Source organism: Conger conger, chromosome 7 (assembly GCF_963514075.1).
Source record: "Conger conger chromosome 7, fConCon1.1, whole genome shotgun sequence".
NCBI classification, from domain to species: Eukaryota; Metazoa; Chordata; class Actinopteri; order Anguilliformes; family Congridae; genus Conger; species Conger conger.
In genome coordinates this window covers 51,772,856-51,791,248 of record NC_083766.1, presented here as the reverse complement: position 1 = coordinate 51,791,248, position 18,393 = coordinate 51,772,856, and the positions used below count along the sequence as shown (strand labels likewise).

Here is an 18,393-nt window from a genome sequence, read left to right as displayed (position 1 = left end):
TAAATAGGGCCGGGTGTGGTTACTTGGAATGGAGACCACCAGGGAAATGGCAGTTGGAGATATAGCCCAGATGTCAAAGTTAAATATAAGCCCCTTTTCGGCCGTTCAACTTTAGGCTACAGATTCATGTCCTTCCATCCATTCATCCATCCATTATCTGAACCCGCTTATCCTGATCAGGGTCGCATGGGGGGCTGGAGTCTATCCGAGCATACATTGGGCGAAAGGCAGCAATACACACTGGACAAGTCGCCAGTCCATCGCAGGGCACACACACCATTCACTCACACACTCATACCCATGGGGGAGGAAACCGGAGTACCCGAAAGAAACCCACACGAACACGGGGAGAACATGCAAACTCCACACAGAGAGGCCCTGGCCTCCTTGCCACCCTACAGATTTATGTGATTACTGATTGACCATAGAAAAAATATATTTGCAGCGCACTGCACAATTTGAACGTCCACAAACCACATGACGCGGTGAATCAATCATATGCGATGGATGGCCGTTGGTGTGCTCGGTGACGAATGAAAGAATAACAGCTTTCCATTTAAATGAGCCAATGAGAAAGGTGGCTGGTGGCACAGGCGGTTAACGGAAAACGAATCTGCCGCCTTATCAGTCAAGTCTCAACAGCTACCATTACCTAACCTGCCACTGCAATTTAAAATTAGATCTGACCCTGAAAGATCTCAAATTAGGATATACATATTTTATATAGATATTTTATTGTTTTGAGTAATTCACCTTCACTATGGTAAGTGTAATAATACCGGTTTAGACATTTTCTAAGTCAGGCTTGCTAGATACGGTTAAGTTACGCTAGCAAGCTAGCTAATAGGCATTGATAACGTGATTTTGGTTGCCACAATTAGCTTTAACGTTAGCTATATTCGTTTTGGCATTGGTCTTCATTTTGGATTGGCGCTTTATGTTAACGTTTGCCAAGTAAAATAATTCTGTATATGTTCTCAAACCATTTGCAAAAGAGCTAAGTTCGCTATCCTTTTCATTCAAAACGGCTTAAATTACCTCGATCATTTTTATCGTAACATAGCTAAGTTAAATAACGCGTTATATTAAGGTTACTAAAATTGAACTTTAGAGTGTAATGCATTCAAGAGATGTTGGGTTATACCTTAAAACAATCAGTTATTTAATAATTATAGCATAATACGCTTTTGTCGTTTTTGAAAACTGCCACAGCCAAATTAGCTAAGTTACAGAAATCACAAGTGTCCACTCAACTGGCTGAAACCGGCCTAACGTTAGCTGGCTTGAGAGGAAGGCTGATTATAAAACAGTAGCATAGGTTAACATGATTTTGAAGTAATGTATATGGCCTGGCTCAAATGTAAGTAATTTGCATGGATGCAAGCCAATCATTTGCGAAAACGTTGACAAACGGTTGCGATTTAGGTGGTGGGCGTAACTTTAGTGGCTGGATTTGGACATCCAAGCTTTATATTAACGTTACTAACTTAAACTACATCACTACTGCACTCAAATTCATATAAATAATTGATGTAACTCTAGTATTGACATTATTACAGAAAATAACTTTTTGAAATTCAACCTTCATTTGACCTATAACCAGTTCGGGGGTGGTTAGGTTGGTCTGAAAGCACTGCAAGTGAACCACTAAATAAATCGAATTTTTAGTGAACAGTTAAAGGCTGTGTGATATTTCGTTTCCACATCTATAGGAAGTGTAATAATAATTGTGGTAATGTACACCATTGAAGATGGCTATTAATAAAGAAAGGCCGATGCAAAGTGCTGAGATGTTGATATGCCAGAATATTTAGACAGATGCAATGTGTAATGCAAAGTTCGTCATGATGTAATGTTATTTATTTCCAAGATGTATTTTCAGTACTTTTGACATCTGACTTCAGGTTACGTAAGTCCACTGAAAAACAGTTTGAACACAAGCAGCAGTGAACCATTTGAGCGTATTTTTTAACGGCCTCCACTTTTCCCACAGCGCGAGTGCATCTCTATCCACGTGGGTCAGGCAGGCGTCCAGATTGGCAATGCATGCTGGGAGCTGTACTGCCTGGAGCACGGCATCCAGCCGGACGGGCAGATGCCCAGCGACAAGACCATCGGAGGAGGGGATGACTCCTTCAACACCTTCTTCAGTGAGACAGGGGCAGGCAAGCACGTCCCCAGGGCTGTGTTTGTGGATCTGGAGCCCACTGTCATAGGTGAGTCCTCTGTCCCAGGGCAGTGTTTGTGGATCTGGAGCCCACTGTCATAGGTGAGTCCTCTGTCCCAGGGCAGTGTTTGTGGATCTGGAGCCCACTGTCATAGGTGAGTCCTCTGTCCCAGGGCAGTGTTTGTGGATCTGGAGCCCACTGTCATAGGTGAGTCCTCTGTCCCAGGGCAGTGTTTGTGGATCTGGAGCCCACTGTCATAGGTGAGTCCTCTGTCCCAAGGGCCCGTGCACGCTCAGGGCCCTCTTCAGCTGGCCCGACACTTTTCACATTTTCAACGTCAACCGCCCGGAACATCTGATGTGGTCTCCGAGAATCATTAAATCTTGATTTCAGAGTTAAAAGAGGGCGCATCCACACCAACCCTTAGTCCATTTAACATTGTTTGGATTTGGACTGCGTAGTCTTACTTATTGACATCACAAAAGTAACAGATTCATTTCTTGATGCAAAACACCTCATGGCTTGTCTTCAATCACACACACACACTCTCTCTCTCTCCCTCACTCACACTCACACTCACTCACAGCAGGCTAAAGAGTCTCCATAAGGGCAAGCTATTAGCACTCGAGTAGCTGAATGGTGCTTTGCATTAATGCCAGGGTCTTCGTTATTTTTAATGACATTTTTTGTTTGTTATTTTTAATGACTGTTCTGTTTTGTTGAATCTGTGAGCTCTGTGTTTCGGTCCTTCCAGATGAGGTGCGCTCTGGGACATACCGGCAGCTCTTCCACCCCGAGCAGCTCATCACCGGCAAAGAAGACGCCGCCAACAACTATGCCCGCGGCCACTACACCATCGGCAAAGAGATCATCGACCTGGTGCTGGACCGCATCCGCAAACTGGTGCGTGTCTGAGAACAGTGCTGCAGAAAACCAATAATGTGCCAAATAACATATTCTGCTTTATCAAGCTAATGTCCCATAATCTTAGTGCATGTTCCTTCGCGTATGGTAATATTTTATTTCTGTATCCATAACAGTTTGGAATTTGGTTACCTAAACAACTGCATATGCTAAGCCTTTCCCTAGTGTATGTGTCCCTTTAAAGATACTGTACGTAACTTGTTTTAGGTGAATAGGGTCTCTCGGGAGTCTCGGTGGCGCAGCTTGTAGAGCACTAACCGCATGCTCATTGCGAGCTGTGGCGTCGGCGGTTCGAATCTGACCGTCTGACATTTGTCGCATGTCTTTCCCTCTCTCGCTCCCATTCTTCCTGTCTCTCTATACTATACTGTCCAATAAAGCTGAAAAAAGGCCTAAAAAATATCTTTAAAATAAAATAGGGTCTCTCTCTCTCCTCTTGCCAAAGATACTGTACCTGACTTGTTGTAGGCAAATGTTACTGTGTTAAAACGGGTACCTCTCCTCTCCCCAAAGATACTGTACTTGACTTGTTGTAGGCAAATGTTACTGTGTTAAAAAGGGTCCCTCTCCTCTCCCCAGGCGGACCAGTGCACAGGCCTGCAGGGCTTCCTGGTCTTCCACAGCTTCGGAGGGGGAACAGGCTCCGGCTTCACCTCCCTGCTGATGGAGCGTCTGTCCGTGGACTACGGGAAGAAGTCCAAGCTGGAGTTCTCCATCTACCCGGCGCCCCAGGTGTCCACAGCCGTGGTGGAGCCCTACAACTCCATCCTAACCACCCACACCACCCTGGAGCACTCGGACTGCGCCTTTATGGTCGACAACGAGGCCATCTACGACATCTGCCGCAGGAACCTGGACATCGAGCGGCCCTCCTACAGCAACCTCAACCGGCTCATGGCCCAGATCGTCTCCTCCATCACGGCCTCGCTGCGCTTCGACGGGGCGCTGAACGTGGACCTGACCGAGTTCCAGACCAACCTGGTGCCCTACCCCCGCATCCACTTCCCCCTGGCCACCTACGCCCCCGTCATCTCCGCCGAGAAGGCCTACCACGAGCAGCTGACCGTGGCCGAGATCACCAACGCCTGCTTCGAGCCGGCCAACCAGATGGTGAAATGCGACCCGCGTCACGGGAAGTACATGGCGTGCTGCCTGCTGTACCGCGGGGACGTGGTGCCCAAAGACGTCAACGCCGCCATCGGCACCATCAAGACCAAGCGCACCATCCAGTTTGTGGACTGGTGCCCCACCGGATTCAAGGTGAGCCGTCTCAGTAGAGCTTAGCCTGTGTTTAGGGCTTTTAATCCTCTCGTCTCCGGTTTAACCTGTCTTTCGCTCTTGCTTTTTATCCCTCTTTTCCTCTTTGTCTTTTTTCTGCTCTCTCACTCACTCATTCTCACTTATTCTTTTTCGCTCACTCTTTCTCTCCCTCTCATACTCTCCTGGTCTATTTATCTTGCTTTCTATCTCTGCCCACTCCCCTCTCTCTCTCTCTCTCTCTCCCCTCCCTCTCTCTCCCTCTCTCCTTCTCTCTCGGTCTCTCCCTCTCCCCCCCCCCCCCCCTTTCTCTCTCGGTCTCCCCCCCTCCCCCCCCTCTCTCCCTCTCTCAGGTGGGGATAAACTACCAGCCCCCCACGGTGGTTCCCGGGGGCGACCTGGCGAAGGTGCAGCGGGCCGTGTGCATGCTGAGTAACACCACGGCCGTGGCCGAGGCCTGGGCGCGGCTGGACCACAAGTTCGACCTGATGTACGCCAAGCGCGCCTTCGTGCACTGGTACGTGGGCGAGGGCATGGAGGAGGGCGAGTTCTCGGAGGCGCGGGAGGACGTGGCCGCCCTGGAGAAGGACTACGAGGAGGTGGGGGCCGACAGCATGGAGGGAGACGAAGAGGGCGAGGAGTACTGAGCGCCGGGGCCCGGCGGGACGTCCGTGGATCTCAGCAGCGTCCCCGCGATTTCGCTTTGTTCCCCCGCTGTGTTCTGTGTTTAAACATCCCCCTTTCCTCCACGCCGTCTTCTGTTTAAACATCCCCCTTGCCTCCCCGCCATCTTCTGTTTAAACATCCCCCTTTCCTGTGATTAACCCCTTATGGGCGAATGTAACCTGCACATTACATTTCCCTTAAATAGATGGATGTGACGCCAGTGTTGTATTTGATCACATGACCGTTTTTTTTAACACATAACCGTTGAAATGCATTGTGATCTCTAGGCCGTTCTATGCTTTCCTTCCCCGTTCTGCAGTAAAGTTCACTTCACCGTTTCTGCCTGTTGCTTCAACAAACGCTCACATGTTAACAAAACTGCCTTTTTCCCCCAGTTCTGTGAGTAAAAGATGAGATCAATTTTGGATTTTTTAGGATTTAACTATTGCCACATTTAACTCTTGAGTTTTAGGTTCACTTAAAATGATCTGCCAGATGTTAAGGGTTAGTCTGATAGACTGTTAGAGCGCATACACAAACATGTTCTCAAGACATTTCAGCCTATACCTAGGACATTTATATTCACAACTTCTTAAAACCTTTTTCATAGCACACGTTAGTTTATAAAATATGATGCTAATAAATGTCACAATTACCTGCTTACTAGGCAGAAAAGTGGAACTGTGCCCAGCAGAGGGAGACAGTGTACCAGGACTGGTGGTACCTGTTCTCTTACAAAATCACAAACACAGCCAGGATCTGGGGAAAGAGTGCTCCCAAAGTTCTAGGAGATATACTTAGAATTTAGAGGAAAAAAAAACATTCCACATATTCTTTTTAATCAGGGTGTCGTGAGCCACGGACCCCTTGCCGAGCTCAGACCTCACGTTCCCACGAGCAGTACCTCACAATGAGGTGTCTCGGGGACGAACTCAAGTACTCCGAACGTCCTGGAGCCCTGGTAAGTTCTACTGAACTTCCAGCCCAGTCTCGAAGTGAAGGGTGTGATGCAAATCTGGTAATCGATGTCCTGTATTCAATGTATTCCTCTAAAGACTCTTTATCACATATGATTATAGTAAGATATACTTTATTATAATCAATCAAAAGAATAGAGTTGTACAGATTACAGTGTACATATCATCTTTTGCAGTTTGCTAATCACATGCAAGTTACATATACCCCTCTTAGCTCTTTCTAAATTACCTTTCCACCACGATGTTTAAAAATCAAGGTACACCCTTCCTATATCCATCCTCTTTGGCCTTAGCCTTATCCTATAGCTCCCCCTTCTTGACGTTTAAAAAGAAACTATTCCTATAATATTATATTTATCTAAATATGATAATTTCTCTACATTTTTCTACTTTATATAGTATCCTAATAAGAAATAAAAGATATATAAAAGTAAACTCATAATATGTTACTTTTCCTACTTCTACAAGTAATATAGATTATAATTACCACTCCAGCTTGGTTATAATTGTTCTGCGTGGATCTTTCTTCACCAGCTCGTAGATATCTTCTGAAGCCAAATTCTGGGATCCTGCTCTAAGGTCTAAAAACTTATCCCTTATATATCTTTTTTGCATACAAAAGTGTACCTTTTTTGATAAGAAATGCTCCCATTATGTCAAGCGGGAAGACATTTATCTTTTATATAACCTGTTTTTCAATGACCATATTAATTATTTCTGTTTTTCCAATTGTCATTTCCTCATACCTCAAAAGAACTGTCCCCAATATTTTATGTCATGGGCCCCTCTGGTTTGGGAATTTCCCCCATCTTAATATATGAGTGGAAAAACACTAGCCCTTATGTTGTTTTTAATGAACCTATTCATCACTGGTGTCTGTGTCAGTTTCATAATCTCTCCTTGACTTCCTCCAAACTTTGATCTCATGCAAGCCAGACGTTAAAGCCTGCCACCATCTCAACACCCTCTTCAGGTGCCCCTTTTTGTGGCGCCTTAAGGGATCTACAAAGGACATCCAGCCAATAGCTGAGTGTAAATCATCCGCCATTAATCATTAATTTTCTTTCGGTATTGACATCCCTTCCGTTTTCCTTATTTTTGTTTTTCTTTAGCCAGGCATTGTGCCCCTCCCCTGTAGGGTTGGGGTATTCTCAGTCAGAACTTTAACCTTGCTCCTTAAAACCCTAAATCTAAGTCCCCCGACTTCAGACTCCTCTACTGACAAGTATGGCTGCTCATTCTCTGAACCACATATTTTTCTTCTTACGGGCGTTCTTACTACCACCTCGATGGCGTGTGCGAGGGGTTAACAATGCATTCCTTTCTAACCCATCCCCCGTCAATCTCTCATCAGGAGGGCCTAGGGCCGGGTCCTCGACAAGGGTTAAAAAATCGGGATCAGGTTAAGAGTTTGCCCATTTCAAAGCAGGATGCACTGCTCTCTGGTTGTGCAGGGCCACAATGCTTTCAAGTTTAAAGAGTAGTCTACTTTCTGGATTCCTTTGTCATTTCACTTTCAGTGTACGTTTTCAATGGACCCAGACAGGTTTTGTGTGCAGTGAAGGTCTTTAGAGGGGACATTCAGGGGTGTATGGCATACAGCAGGGAAATGGGAGCGTTACTCCTGCAAATCAATGACTCGGGTTAAATGCAAAAAATCACTGACCCTATGTGCACAAACACTAGCAGTACAAATGCCAGATGGTGATTCAAACCCCAGGGTAACCACAAGAAGATCCATGCAGCTGTGGGCCCTTGAGCAAGGCCCTTAACCCCACATTCCTCCAGGGGATATTGGCCACTGCTTAGTCAAATCAACTGTAAGTCACTTTGGATAAATGTGTCAGCGAAATAACATGTAATAAACACTTTTTATACTCCATACACGTGATAAACAGCCCTGAAAAACTGATGCCTCTGACAGTGTTTTTCCAGAAGTTGGGGAAACGAGAGGGCTGATGGGATTTTACTATGTTGCAATAAAAAAGTAAACCACTGTTGGCAAGACAAAGCCATGAAGCCACGATAATAATAAGTTGGAACAAACACCAGGACTGGATTTCTGCAAGTAAGTCAAAAACACCCAAAGGATGTAATGGCACACAGCTTATTTGACAGGTGAACCCATTATAGTAACAGCACTGCTCTGCAGGTGGTGCTTATCACCTGCGCCACTGAGGATGATGATGATGCTGCTGCAGAAGGCAGTCACCATGGAAACCCAGTTTCCTCTTACTGATGTAGCTGTATGAAGCGATAGTGAAGTTGAATCTCTTGAGGTCATACCCAAAGAACATTATTGTACTTTCAGGGTACATTTGGGACATTTGTTTTGAAAAACAAGATCAACTTTATTTGAAACATTAAGTGTGTGTGAGGGAGGCTACATTTTCTCTGCTCCTTTATGGCCTGACTAACAATTTGGATGCGTACTATACAGAAGGTCAAGTGATGGAGCATCCGCATTTTGCAATACAGGAACACACACTTTGTTTGGTAGCGCAGTGTCCAGTGTTGTCATTAGTAATGAAGCAGTGTGGCTGGTAAAAGCTTGACTGGCTGCACGCAATTCCTGTGATTGAAAGTAAAGTATGGGTGTGCATCCAGCGCATAAATGCACAAAGTACTGCGGCATGTGTTCAACCAACGTTTGCAGACGTCCACAGTGCACTGAACTTAACTAGCTACTTTCAGCAAAGGCTTATAAATTGCTCATATATAGCATGCTAGTTTCGGTAAGCAAATGACTGACTAAAAATATAAGAATAATATAAGAGGAACATAGAATAATACGTAAACGAACATTCACTAACACAAAAAAGCTAAGATATCAGAAGGTAGAAGCAGATGACAAGTTGAGCTACTTCCGTGGTGGTTTATTTCTATGGTGCCCTTCTATACATTTCCTGTTTCGCTCTGTGGTGACGTCATATGAAATCGCCAAATGCGTGTTTCTCTCGTGTCCCCATGCTGTTCAGTTCAGCTGTGTTTCTAACCCAATATTTCTTCTGCGTCTGATCGACATGACAGGGGAATCGCAAGGAAAACGTCCACCAGCAAAGAAAAGTGACACACAGGATCCAGTTAAAAATTTTGAGAAATGGAAGAAAAAATACACCAAGACAAAAGTCCGCGTTAAACGCGAGAAAAAACAAAATAAAAAGCCCGAATGGCAGATCGAACGGGAAAACATAAAGAGGCTGGTAGATAAATACTCCGAGGTAATTGACTGCTACTGTAACTACCGCATTTCTCATTTTGATATGTCGCATAACGACTGGACAGGCTGTACTGTAGCAGCTTATTCAAGAGTCCGCTGTCAATAGTAATAGCTACCCCATGCTCCTTATTTGATAGTTCAGGATGTAATTATTTTAAAACGACATCAATAATTAACTGGCTAGTTGTTTCATGACATAAAGATGAAATGCTTACATAGGCCTCTAATGCAGTGTCCAAATGTTTTCTTGTTCCAGATAAATGTCAAGGATGCTGTGAAGTTCTCAGATTTCCCTGTGTCAAAGAAGACGCTCAAAGGTTTGTAAACTTTTGCTTTTCATTAGAGGTTTTGAGTTACTGTAAAGGTAAAAAAAAGTTTTTCTGTCCTCACGTCTGAAACTTTAGACATGTCCCAACAGGATAGGGGGTGCAGTAAATTTAAGTCAAAATCCTGAAGATTGTAACCCTTGAAGAGTAAAATTGTTTACTTGCGCATTATTATGAATCCATCAACATTTTGTGATGTTATTGTTCTATTTTTCAGTATGTTAAATGATTGGTATTTTTTTGTATCATTTACTTGTTAGTAAAAAAGCATCTGTGGTGTGTATCTGTAAAAATAATACCCACGATTTAGGCTATATTTGTATAGGTTGATGCACTGTGCTAGGCAATTTAATATTAGCCCGGCTTGTAAGTGTCAATGCCTTGACATATTCTTCATTTCCCATCCAGGGTGTACATTTTTATAATGCCAGTTACCTTTTTTGGAAAATGTGCTCTTGATTTAAATTTTCCAGGATATTTCTTATCTGATGATAGTGATATAAACGTGGCCATTAACACTGATGTTGTTCACAGGGCTAATGGAGGCACAGTATCGACAGCCTACAGAAATCCAAAGGCAGACTATCGGGTTTGCCTTGCAGGGGAAAGATGTGCTCGGTGCAGCTAAAACCGGGTCTGGAAAGACACTGGCTTTTCTCATCCCTGTGAGTTTTCTTCTTTATCCGTTTTTCTGTTGATACTGTATAACTATAACCAGTTTATAGTCCTATGACAGAGCATTGCTACGACTGACTGGATGTCGCTGGTTGCAGAATGTTTGCTTTATACTCTGGCCGATTTGAGTGCGTTTATATATTTTTGCTAAGGACAACGACCACAGACCATCAGGCAGCAATGGAAATTTCAGGAATGTTCTGCAATTTCAGTCGTGCGACACTCTGTCGCTGGACTATAAACTGGCTTTAACTTACTGACTTACTTAGTCAGGAGCTTCAGCTAATGTTCACATCCACCATCAAAAGGGGGGAAAAATGTGATCTCAGTGATTTTGACCTTGGAATGATTGTTGGTGCCAGCGGGGCTGGTTTGAGTATTTCTGTAACAACTAATCTCCTGGGATTTTCTTGCACAACAGTTTGAGTTTACTCAGAATGGTGCAAAAAACAAAAAACATCCAGTGATCGGCAGTTCTGAGGATGGTAATGCCTTGTTGATGAGAGAGGTCAATGGAGAATGCCCAGACTGGTTCAAGCTCACAGAAAGGCTACCATTTTGATGAGCATAAAAACATCTCAAAAAACACGTTGAGGTGGACGGGCTACAACAGAAGAAGACCATGTTGGGTTCCACTTCTCTCAGCCAAGAACAGAAAGCTGAGGCTGCAGTGGGCACAGGCTCACCAAAACTGGACAGTTGAAGACTGGAAAAACATAGCCTGGCCTGATGAATCTCAATTTCTGCTGAGGCATACAGATGGTAGGGTCAGAATTTGCCACCGACCACATGAATTCATGGACCCAACCTGGCGGTGGTGTAATCGTGTGGGGAATAATTTGTTTGGCACACTTTGGGCCTGTTAGTACCAATCAATCATTGCTTGAATGCCACAGCCTATTTTATATTGTTGCAGATCATGTGCATCCCTTCATGGCCAAAATGTACCCATCTTCTTCCAGCTGGGCTACTTCCAGCATGATAATGTCATAGAAAGTCATCTCAAACTGGTTGCATGGACATAACATTGACTTCAGTGTTCTTCATTGGCCTTCCCAGTCACCGGATCTGAATCCAATAGAGCACCTTTGGGATGTGGTAGAGCGGAAGATTCACAGCGTGAATGTGCAGCTGACAAATCTGCAGAAATTGCGTGATGCAGTCATGTCAACATGGAACAGAATCCAACTGTTTCCAACAACGTGAGGCTGTTTTGAGAGCAAAGTGTGGCCCTACCCAGTATTAGTATAGCATTCCTAATAGAGTGCTCAATGAGTGTATAGCAGAAGAAACTCCTTTAGTTAGAATGCGGAGAGGATCGTGTAGAAGCTGTATATGTGGGACTGAAGCGTATGTGGTGGTGTGCAGGTTCTGGAGTGCCTGTACCGGCAGCAGTGGATGGCGGAGGACGGCCTTGGCGCTCTCATCATCTCGCCCACGCGGGAGCTGGCCTACCAGACCTTCGAGGTGCTGCGCAAGGTGGGCAAGAACCACGAGTTCTCTGCCGGCCTCATCATCGGAGGGAAGGTGCGTTTCGCTGCTTTTCATCCTTAAGGTGGTGATGGTGTCCTGGTGAGGGTATGTGCAAGGTTTTAATCCAGTCAGTTCCAACAGCTCAATGAGTGTTTAGTTTTTAAGTCGTAAAGTAATTTATATAGGGCATTGCCTTTGTTTGTGTTTCGTAATCTAATTGCACGATAAAAAAAATAAGCTAGAGCTATACAGTGTGTAATTGAATACTGCACATATTTCAGGATGTGTATGTGTTCATGATGACATTGCAGTTAATTAGGTGACTATTTTATCCAAAGCAACATTGATTAGATTAAGCGGGGGCCAATCCTGGAGCAATGTACAGGTCAAGGGACCAAGAGCTCCACTCACCTTATTGTGGTTACCGTGGTGCTTGAACTACCAACCTTCCAGGTTCCAGTCATGTACCTTAGCCGCTAAGTGTGCGTAGAAGGATTGAAAGCTCATGACTGTTTTGCCCTGGATTGGCCAGAACGGAGCAGTACTTGTATGCTTAGTCCCGGCTGTTTGTGTTCAGGGGGCGTGCTTTGATTCATTGGCCTCGTCTTTTTGTAAATCGAAAGCTGCTGTTGCAGAGCCCAGCTCTCACAAAGCGTTGATTTTTTTTCTTTGAACGTCGACCGAACCAAACCCTATTAAAACGTATCGCTGTGTGTTGGGCGTGTGACAGATTATAAGAGCCTTTCATGGAACAATAAAGCTGTTTTGCAGCGGCGAATTGGGCCGGCTCCCAGAAGTGTCAGTAACAAGAAGAGTCAGAAAGACACATTAATCTCAATCACTGTGCCCAATGCACCTACATTTCACATCTCGGGCAGTTAGCAGACACGCTTCACCAGAACGGCTTGCACAGCTTTCAGTTTCTTTTCCGCTAACAAACCCATTTACACCGCTCAGTTTTTAATGAAGTGGGGTTAAGTACCGAGGTCAGGGTCACAGGATGAATGTGTCACCTGAGAATCGAGTTACAAGCCCGGTAAACTCGCATAACGCCACGCGGTCCCCTGCAGGATCTGCAGAACGAGTTGGAGAGAATCCACCGCACGAACATCATCATCTGCACCCCGGGACGCCTGCTACAGCACATGGACGAGACCTCCACCTTCCACGCCTCCAACCTTCAGATCCTGGGTAAGGGGCCCGAAGCCACGTACTGGGCCCAATGGAGATTGTGTTCAGGCACATAACTGTACATTGCCGATTTGATGCACTGTGTGTGTCGAAGTGTCCATGAGCAAGACGCCTAACCTCCAATTGCTCCCGACGAGCTGTTTGGTGCCTTGCATGGCAGCCAATCGCTGTTGATTTGTGAGTGTGTGTGTAAATGAGAGGCATCAATTGAAAAGTGCTTTGGATTAAAGCGCTATATAAATGCAGTCCATTGACCATTTGGACCCAAGTGGAGTCCACACCACAACTATAATGACAACGACATTGACACGCAATATTGCCGGGATCACTTTGAGTGATATTTTCCAGCTGCGTAAATTCTGAAACACTTACAGCCAGTCAAAATTCAACCAAATTTACAGGGCATCACATGCAAAATGGTCGAGAGACTGTTTAGAGAACGTTATCATTCAGCAGTGTGGATGGTCACATCATTATCGTTATGGTTGTAGTTATAGTTCTTGTGGTGTGGATGGGCCTTTACCTGTCTTTATGTTTTAAGTTAAGTTTAGGTTTTCTTGTGTGCCTTTGTATGATATTGTGCTCCACAGCACAGGATAATGTGAGACTCTGTCTCTCTCATTAGTGCTTATAATTACCCTCCATAGCAGTCCTGACTCAGTGCGGACAAAATGGCGTGGAAAATTACTGGCTTATTAATAATGAATTTCCACTTGGAGATGAATTAGCAGTGTAGTTTAGTGTGTTTGGGAGATCTTACCCGTAATCCATCTGCTGTTTCTAAACTAACCCTCTCCCTTTGCCTGTAGTTCTGGACGAAGCGGACAGGATTCTGGACATGGGTTTCGCCGACACCATGAACGCCATCGTGGAAAACCTGCCCAAGACCCGACAGACCCTCCTCTTCTCTGCCACGCAAACGAAATCGGTGAAGGATCTGGCCCGGCTCAGCCTGAAGGACCCCGAATACATCTGGGTCCACGAGAAGGCCAAGTTCAGGTGTGGTCACCACGTCTACAGCACAACTTCTGCGTTTTCATAGTTCCTTGAGGAATGATTTCTTGTTGTCTAATGTCTCTGAACACCTGTCACAGAATTTGAATAGCAGCTCTTGCTGGCGGTTGCATTCCGTAGCCGCAGTTCAATCAATTTTGGCTTCGTATTTCATTTAGCTGATAAGTGAAATAGTGTTGATAGTACTACCTGCTGTATAGTTTGTGGCTTTTGTGCGGGTATAATTTTCATAATGGTGGCCAATTATTTCTGTAATAAGCAATACAATGACTGTCCAGCTTTTTACTTGTGAGGTCTCTTGAGAAATGACTTAAACAGCATTCTGAAGTAAGTAGTACTGCTCTGCTGTGTTATCCGAGGCATTTTAAATATTTGAAAGAATGGCTGGTGTCGCATGGTATGTTGCCGCTTCCGTGGAGATGGCCTCTGAAACAGGGAATTGGTTTCTGTATCTCTCAACGGTTGTTTGGGCCCCCGCGGAACGGCTGCTGCTGGTGATTTGTCGAGGGAACCGGTGAAATTCAGATTGATAAATCTCATATTTTCCTGTGAGAAGTTTTGAGACTGAGCTTTTGCTTCTCTTTGGGATCCTCGTTTGTCACCGCTGACAGGTGTTTAAGTGCCGGCGTCTGCATCGGCTTATATCACCGAACGCGTTGCCGCGCCAACCGTCTTTATCACAGGAAAGTAACGCTGTCCCAGGGCCAGGCTTCCAGGCTGATTATGTTCTTAAGCACAAGTTTCTGGGTGCTTTTGCCTGTTCAGTTTTGGGGACTTTGTCAGTTGGTAGCTGCTTAGGGAGTCATGGAAATGGATTATTACTTATTTTTTGTCATAAGCAAAAGTTACTGAGACACAGTCAGCTGGGGTCATTAGAGTGTGAGGTTGGGTCTTTTGTCCACTGAAGCGTTTGTGGCAGACTGTTCAGGCCTACCTGTAGAGAGATATAAGGTCTGCAGGCATTTGTTTTGCTCAGCGCAGCTACTGATCAATGAAACCAATTCAGTTCAATTCAATTTTATTTGTAAAGCACTTTTCACAGCAGACAGTCACAAAGAGGCTTTACAGAGTAACAGAAAGTAATTACCAGTATTAAGCCTCTCAATGGCACATCAGGTAAACAACCTTTTGCCATTTAGCTACTATTCACCATGCTTGTTGGCCAGTTTGGTTTTTGCTATTATGGCACCAACTTTTCTTGCACACATCTGTGACTTTGACGGGTGTATTTGGAAGAACTGTCTGTGAGTGTGAGTATGCGTGTGCCTGCTTGCATGTGTGCCTGTGTGCACAGGAAACGGGTAGAGTGGGCAGTGGTGACGTATTAATAGTTAGGTATTGATAGTTGTGTGGACGGATGCTCTTGATGAAACAGTGTGTAAGGAGCCTCTTGCCGTGTCTGTCCCCCAGCACCCCGGCCACGCTGGAGCAGAACTACGTGGTGTGTGAGCTGCAGCAGAAGGTCAACATGCTCTTCTCCTTCATGAAGAGCCACCTGCAGAAGAAGGTCATCGTCTTCTTCGCCTGCTGCAAGGAGGTGCTTACACTCGTGTGCGCCCACAGGCTCATGCTCACACAAGCACACGCACACGCACATGCATGCACACACACACACACGCACACACATGCACACACACACACAAACGAGGACACACGCATGCACACATACACGCAAGCATACACACATACACATACATACAGGTACGTACGCATGCATATGTACATACACACGCTTACATGCATACATGTGCATACTCAATCACAAGTATATGCTGCATGTACAAACACACAGGTTCAGTACCTCTTCCGGGTGTTTTGTGCGGGTGTCGTTGTTTGACGCTGCATTTTGTGTGTGCACGCCCAGGTGCAGTACCTCTTCCGGATGTTTTGTGCGGGTTTCGTACTTTAATGTGTTGTTTTGTGTGTGTGTGTGTGTCCAGGTGCAGTACATGTTCCGGGTGTTCTGCCGCCTGCGTCCAGGCCTCCCCATCCTGGCTCTGCACGGGAAGCAGCAGCAGATGAAGAGGATGGAGGTCTACAACGACTTCATCCGCAAGAAGGCAGCCGTACTCTTCGCCACCGACATTGCTGCCCGAGGGCTGGGTAAGGGAGGGGGGCCCATTTGCATTACCCAGGCCATAAGGTAGGGCTTTCCAACCCTGGTCCTGGAAATGTATCCTTATTCATGCAGTTGTAAGTCTTCACCCCAGGGGTAAGTCTTCACCCCAACCCTAAAAAAGCACACCTCATTCAACCACTAGAGATCTCATTGAGCTGATAATTTGTCAAATTTGACAAATTACGGTTGAAATGATCATCTCCCGGACGGTAGATCTCCAGGAACAGGGTTGGGCAGCCATATACTAAGATAGTTCAGCTACTTTGGAAACTAGTCCAGTCCTCTGTAGAATGCCTATCAAAATGCTAGCTAATATATTTACAATGGTAATTTACAAAGGTAAATATTAATGTTAAAAGACCCATTTCTTTCAAATAAATTAAGCTAGGTTTATCCATAGCTGGTGAGGTGGTGTTTTCAGTGTCCTGGTTGCTCTCTCCCACAGATTTCCCTGCTGTGAATTGGGTCCTGCAGTTCGACTGTCCGGAAGATGCCAGCACCTACATCCACAGAGTTGGACGTACTGCCAGGTACCTTCCGGAAATCCGCATGCGCCCCGTTAAATTTGCTTCCTAAATGCTAAAATGAAAGTGTATGAGTAGCTCTGTCGTTGTAGAATGTAGCTGGCGACGATATTGGTGCGTAGAAGAACGAACATTGAAAATGACAAATTCAAAGCCTGAGATGCCCCTCCCCATGTGAGGCAGTTCCTCGATGTGAATGTTGCCTGGGCTCTTCTGGTGTTTCTTGCATGGAAGCAATCATGAGACTGTTTATAGCAGTGTCATTCCCCATAAAGGGCTATGCTCTCGCCCCCAGCTCGGTGTCGAACATGTGCTTACCAGGAGCTGCCACTAGATGGCAACCTGGCGTTATCTGAATGTATTTGTTCTTCTTCACGGTCTTGCACGGCCTGAACACGCTGAACTCAACCAGCCTGAAGGGTTGGCTTCATTTGTATTTAAATCACTTTTGTGGTTAGCATGAATAGTTGATCATATATAATTTATTCAATGGAATCTCGCTTGCAATGGGACTATGGCAGTGGTATACAATAGCCTGCCGGAGTCTATACCATTGAGGTTATCTGTGCAATGAGATGGTTATTATGGTATGATATCAGTATTTATGCAAGTATGCCACTGCTCTTGAATTGAAGTCTTCTTTGTCAGAAATCGTACATTATTATTCATTATTTCAATAATTATTCATTATTGAAAATATTTATACTTTAGCTATGCCCAGGAAGTGTGCACCACCAAGTTTTTTGTGTTGTATGCAACATGAAGAAATCGATCTTCACTGCAGTCTCTTGGTTATCACAATAACCTTTTCAACATGAATCTTTAACATTGCTTGCACGTTGTGGGTAATTTAACACACCCATTCATATCACAGGGACAGAAAGCACTCAGCTGAGTAATACATTTAGAAAAGATTTGTCCTCTAAAGTCAGCCATCGCTAACTGCAGCCTTTCATGCTATTATTGAACTTCCTCGCAACTCTGAGGCAGACTCCTCTCACTGTCGGTCAGGCCCGGAGGAGAGAATTCATTTTGGCTCAAAAACGTTTTCCTCGCTTCTGCTGTCCCTGGTAATAAACGCAGATATTCACAGTCACGGTTTCCACGGTGACACACGGTGCCCAGGTGTGGAATTCTTGTCCGTGTGGAATCACGTAATCTGAAGTGCTCGCTGCCTCGGGCATACGAGCACCGTTCCTCAAGTGCGTTTTAATCGGCGTGAAGAGTTACATAAATGCTGTTTTTTTTAGCTTGTTTCTTCTTTCTTTTTGTTTAATTGTGAAACCGTTTGAAAGTGTGCTGCTTTTCGCAGTGTTCCCTCTGAATTGGGCACAAGAGTATTGACGGCGTGTGGAGTTTAATTGGGTGTGACATTCGAGGGCCTGTGTTGATATGATTTGCATTAGCGCTGGGTAACAACTCTGAACTTCTCATTTTTCTCAGCCCTCTTCATTATTGCGCTGAGCACTTGCAGGCCCACCTGCGCCTCGTCACTCCTTAGAGACATTTCAGGGGGAGCATCCATTTTGAGTCCAAAGATTTGCAGAGAAATGGACGAAGACAGAGGCAAACATAGGACACCGGCCCAGCCCTGATTTGGCTAGACCAGGCTCAAAGCCTCTTTATGGAGGATTCTGCCAAAGAGGCGGCTTGTTGTCGTGTTTGATCCCGGCTATTTGGCCCCACAGAAGAGTCTGCTGTCTTGGCGCGTCGGAGCTACTTGAAGTCGGTGTCTCACGACGGACAAAACAAGATCAAAAAGAAGGTTTTGTGAGGGGCTGGCGCCGGGCTCATTCTGCAATGAGTGGAATTTGTGTGACGGCATGCACTCCGGCCTCCCGGTCCATGGGAATTTTTCG

The 18,393-nt window shown here is 45.2% G+C and overlaps 2 protein-coding genes across 2 annotated transcripts in view; both read left to right on the top strand.

Annotated features, from left to right (window-relative positions):
- The first annotated feature begins 734 nt into the window (after positions 1-734).
- LOC133132382 (tubulin alpha-1C chain) lies at positions 735-4,996 on the top strand. Its single transcript, XM_061247806.1, has 5 exons — positions 735-763; positions 1,994-2,216; positions 2,923-3,071; positions 3,672-4,352; positions 4,703-4,996. Exons 1-5 carry the CDS (start codon positions 761-763, stop codon positions 4,994-4,996), a joined length of 1,350 nt encoding a protein of 449 aa, XP_061103790.1. The 5' UTR covers positions 735-760.
- Positions 4,997-8,920: 3,924 nt separating this feature from the next.
- Positions 8,921-18,393, top strand: part of ddx10 (DEAD (Asp-Glu-Ala-Asp) box polypeptide 10) — a 117,610-nt gene continuing 108,137 nt past the window's right edge. Inside the window, exons 1-9 of the mRNA XM_061249412.1 lie at positions 8,921-9,213; positions 9,469-9,529; positions 10,073-10,203; positions 11,582-11,740; positions 12,757-12,877; positions 13,687-13,876; positions 15,302-15,428; positions 15,832-15,994; positions 16,456-16,544. Of these exons, the coding sequence (XP_061105396.1) occupies positions 9,016-9,213; positions 9,469-9,529; positions 10,073-10,203; positions 11,582-11,740; positions 12,757-12,877; positions 13,687-13,876; positions 15,302-15,428; positions 15,832-15,994; positions 16,456-16,544 (1,239 nt within the window). The 5' untranslated portion in view covers positions 8,921-9,015. The remainder of the gene's footprint in view (positions 9,214-9,468; positions 9,530-10,072; positions 10,204-11,581; positions 11,741-12,756; positions 12,878-13,686; positions 13,877-15,301; positions 15,429-15,831; positions 15,995-16,455; positions 16,545-18,393) is intronic.

Coding starts and splice junctions, on each gene's coding strand:
- LOC133132382 (XM_061247806.1), top strand. Junction 3,072..3,671: donor TGGACCGCATCCGCAAACTG/GTGCGTGTCTGA, acceptor TCCTCTCCCCAG/GCGGACCAGTGCACAGGCCT. Junction 4,353..4,702: donor GGTGCCCCACCGGATTCAAG/GTGAGCCGTCTC, acceptor TCCCTCTCTCAG/GTGGGGATAAACTACCAGCC.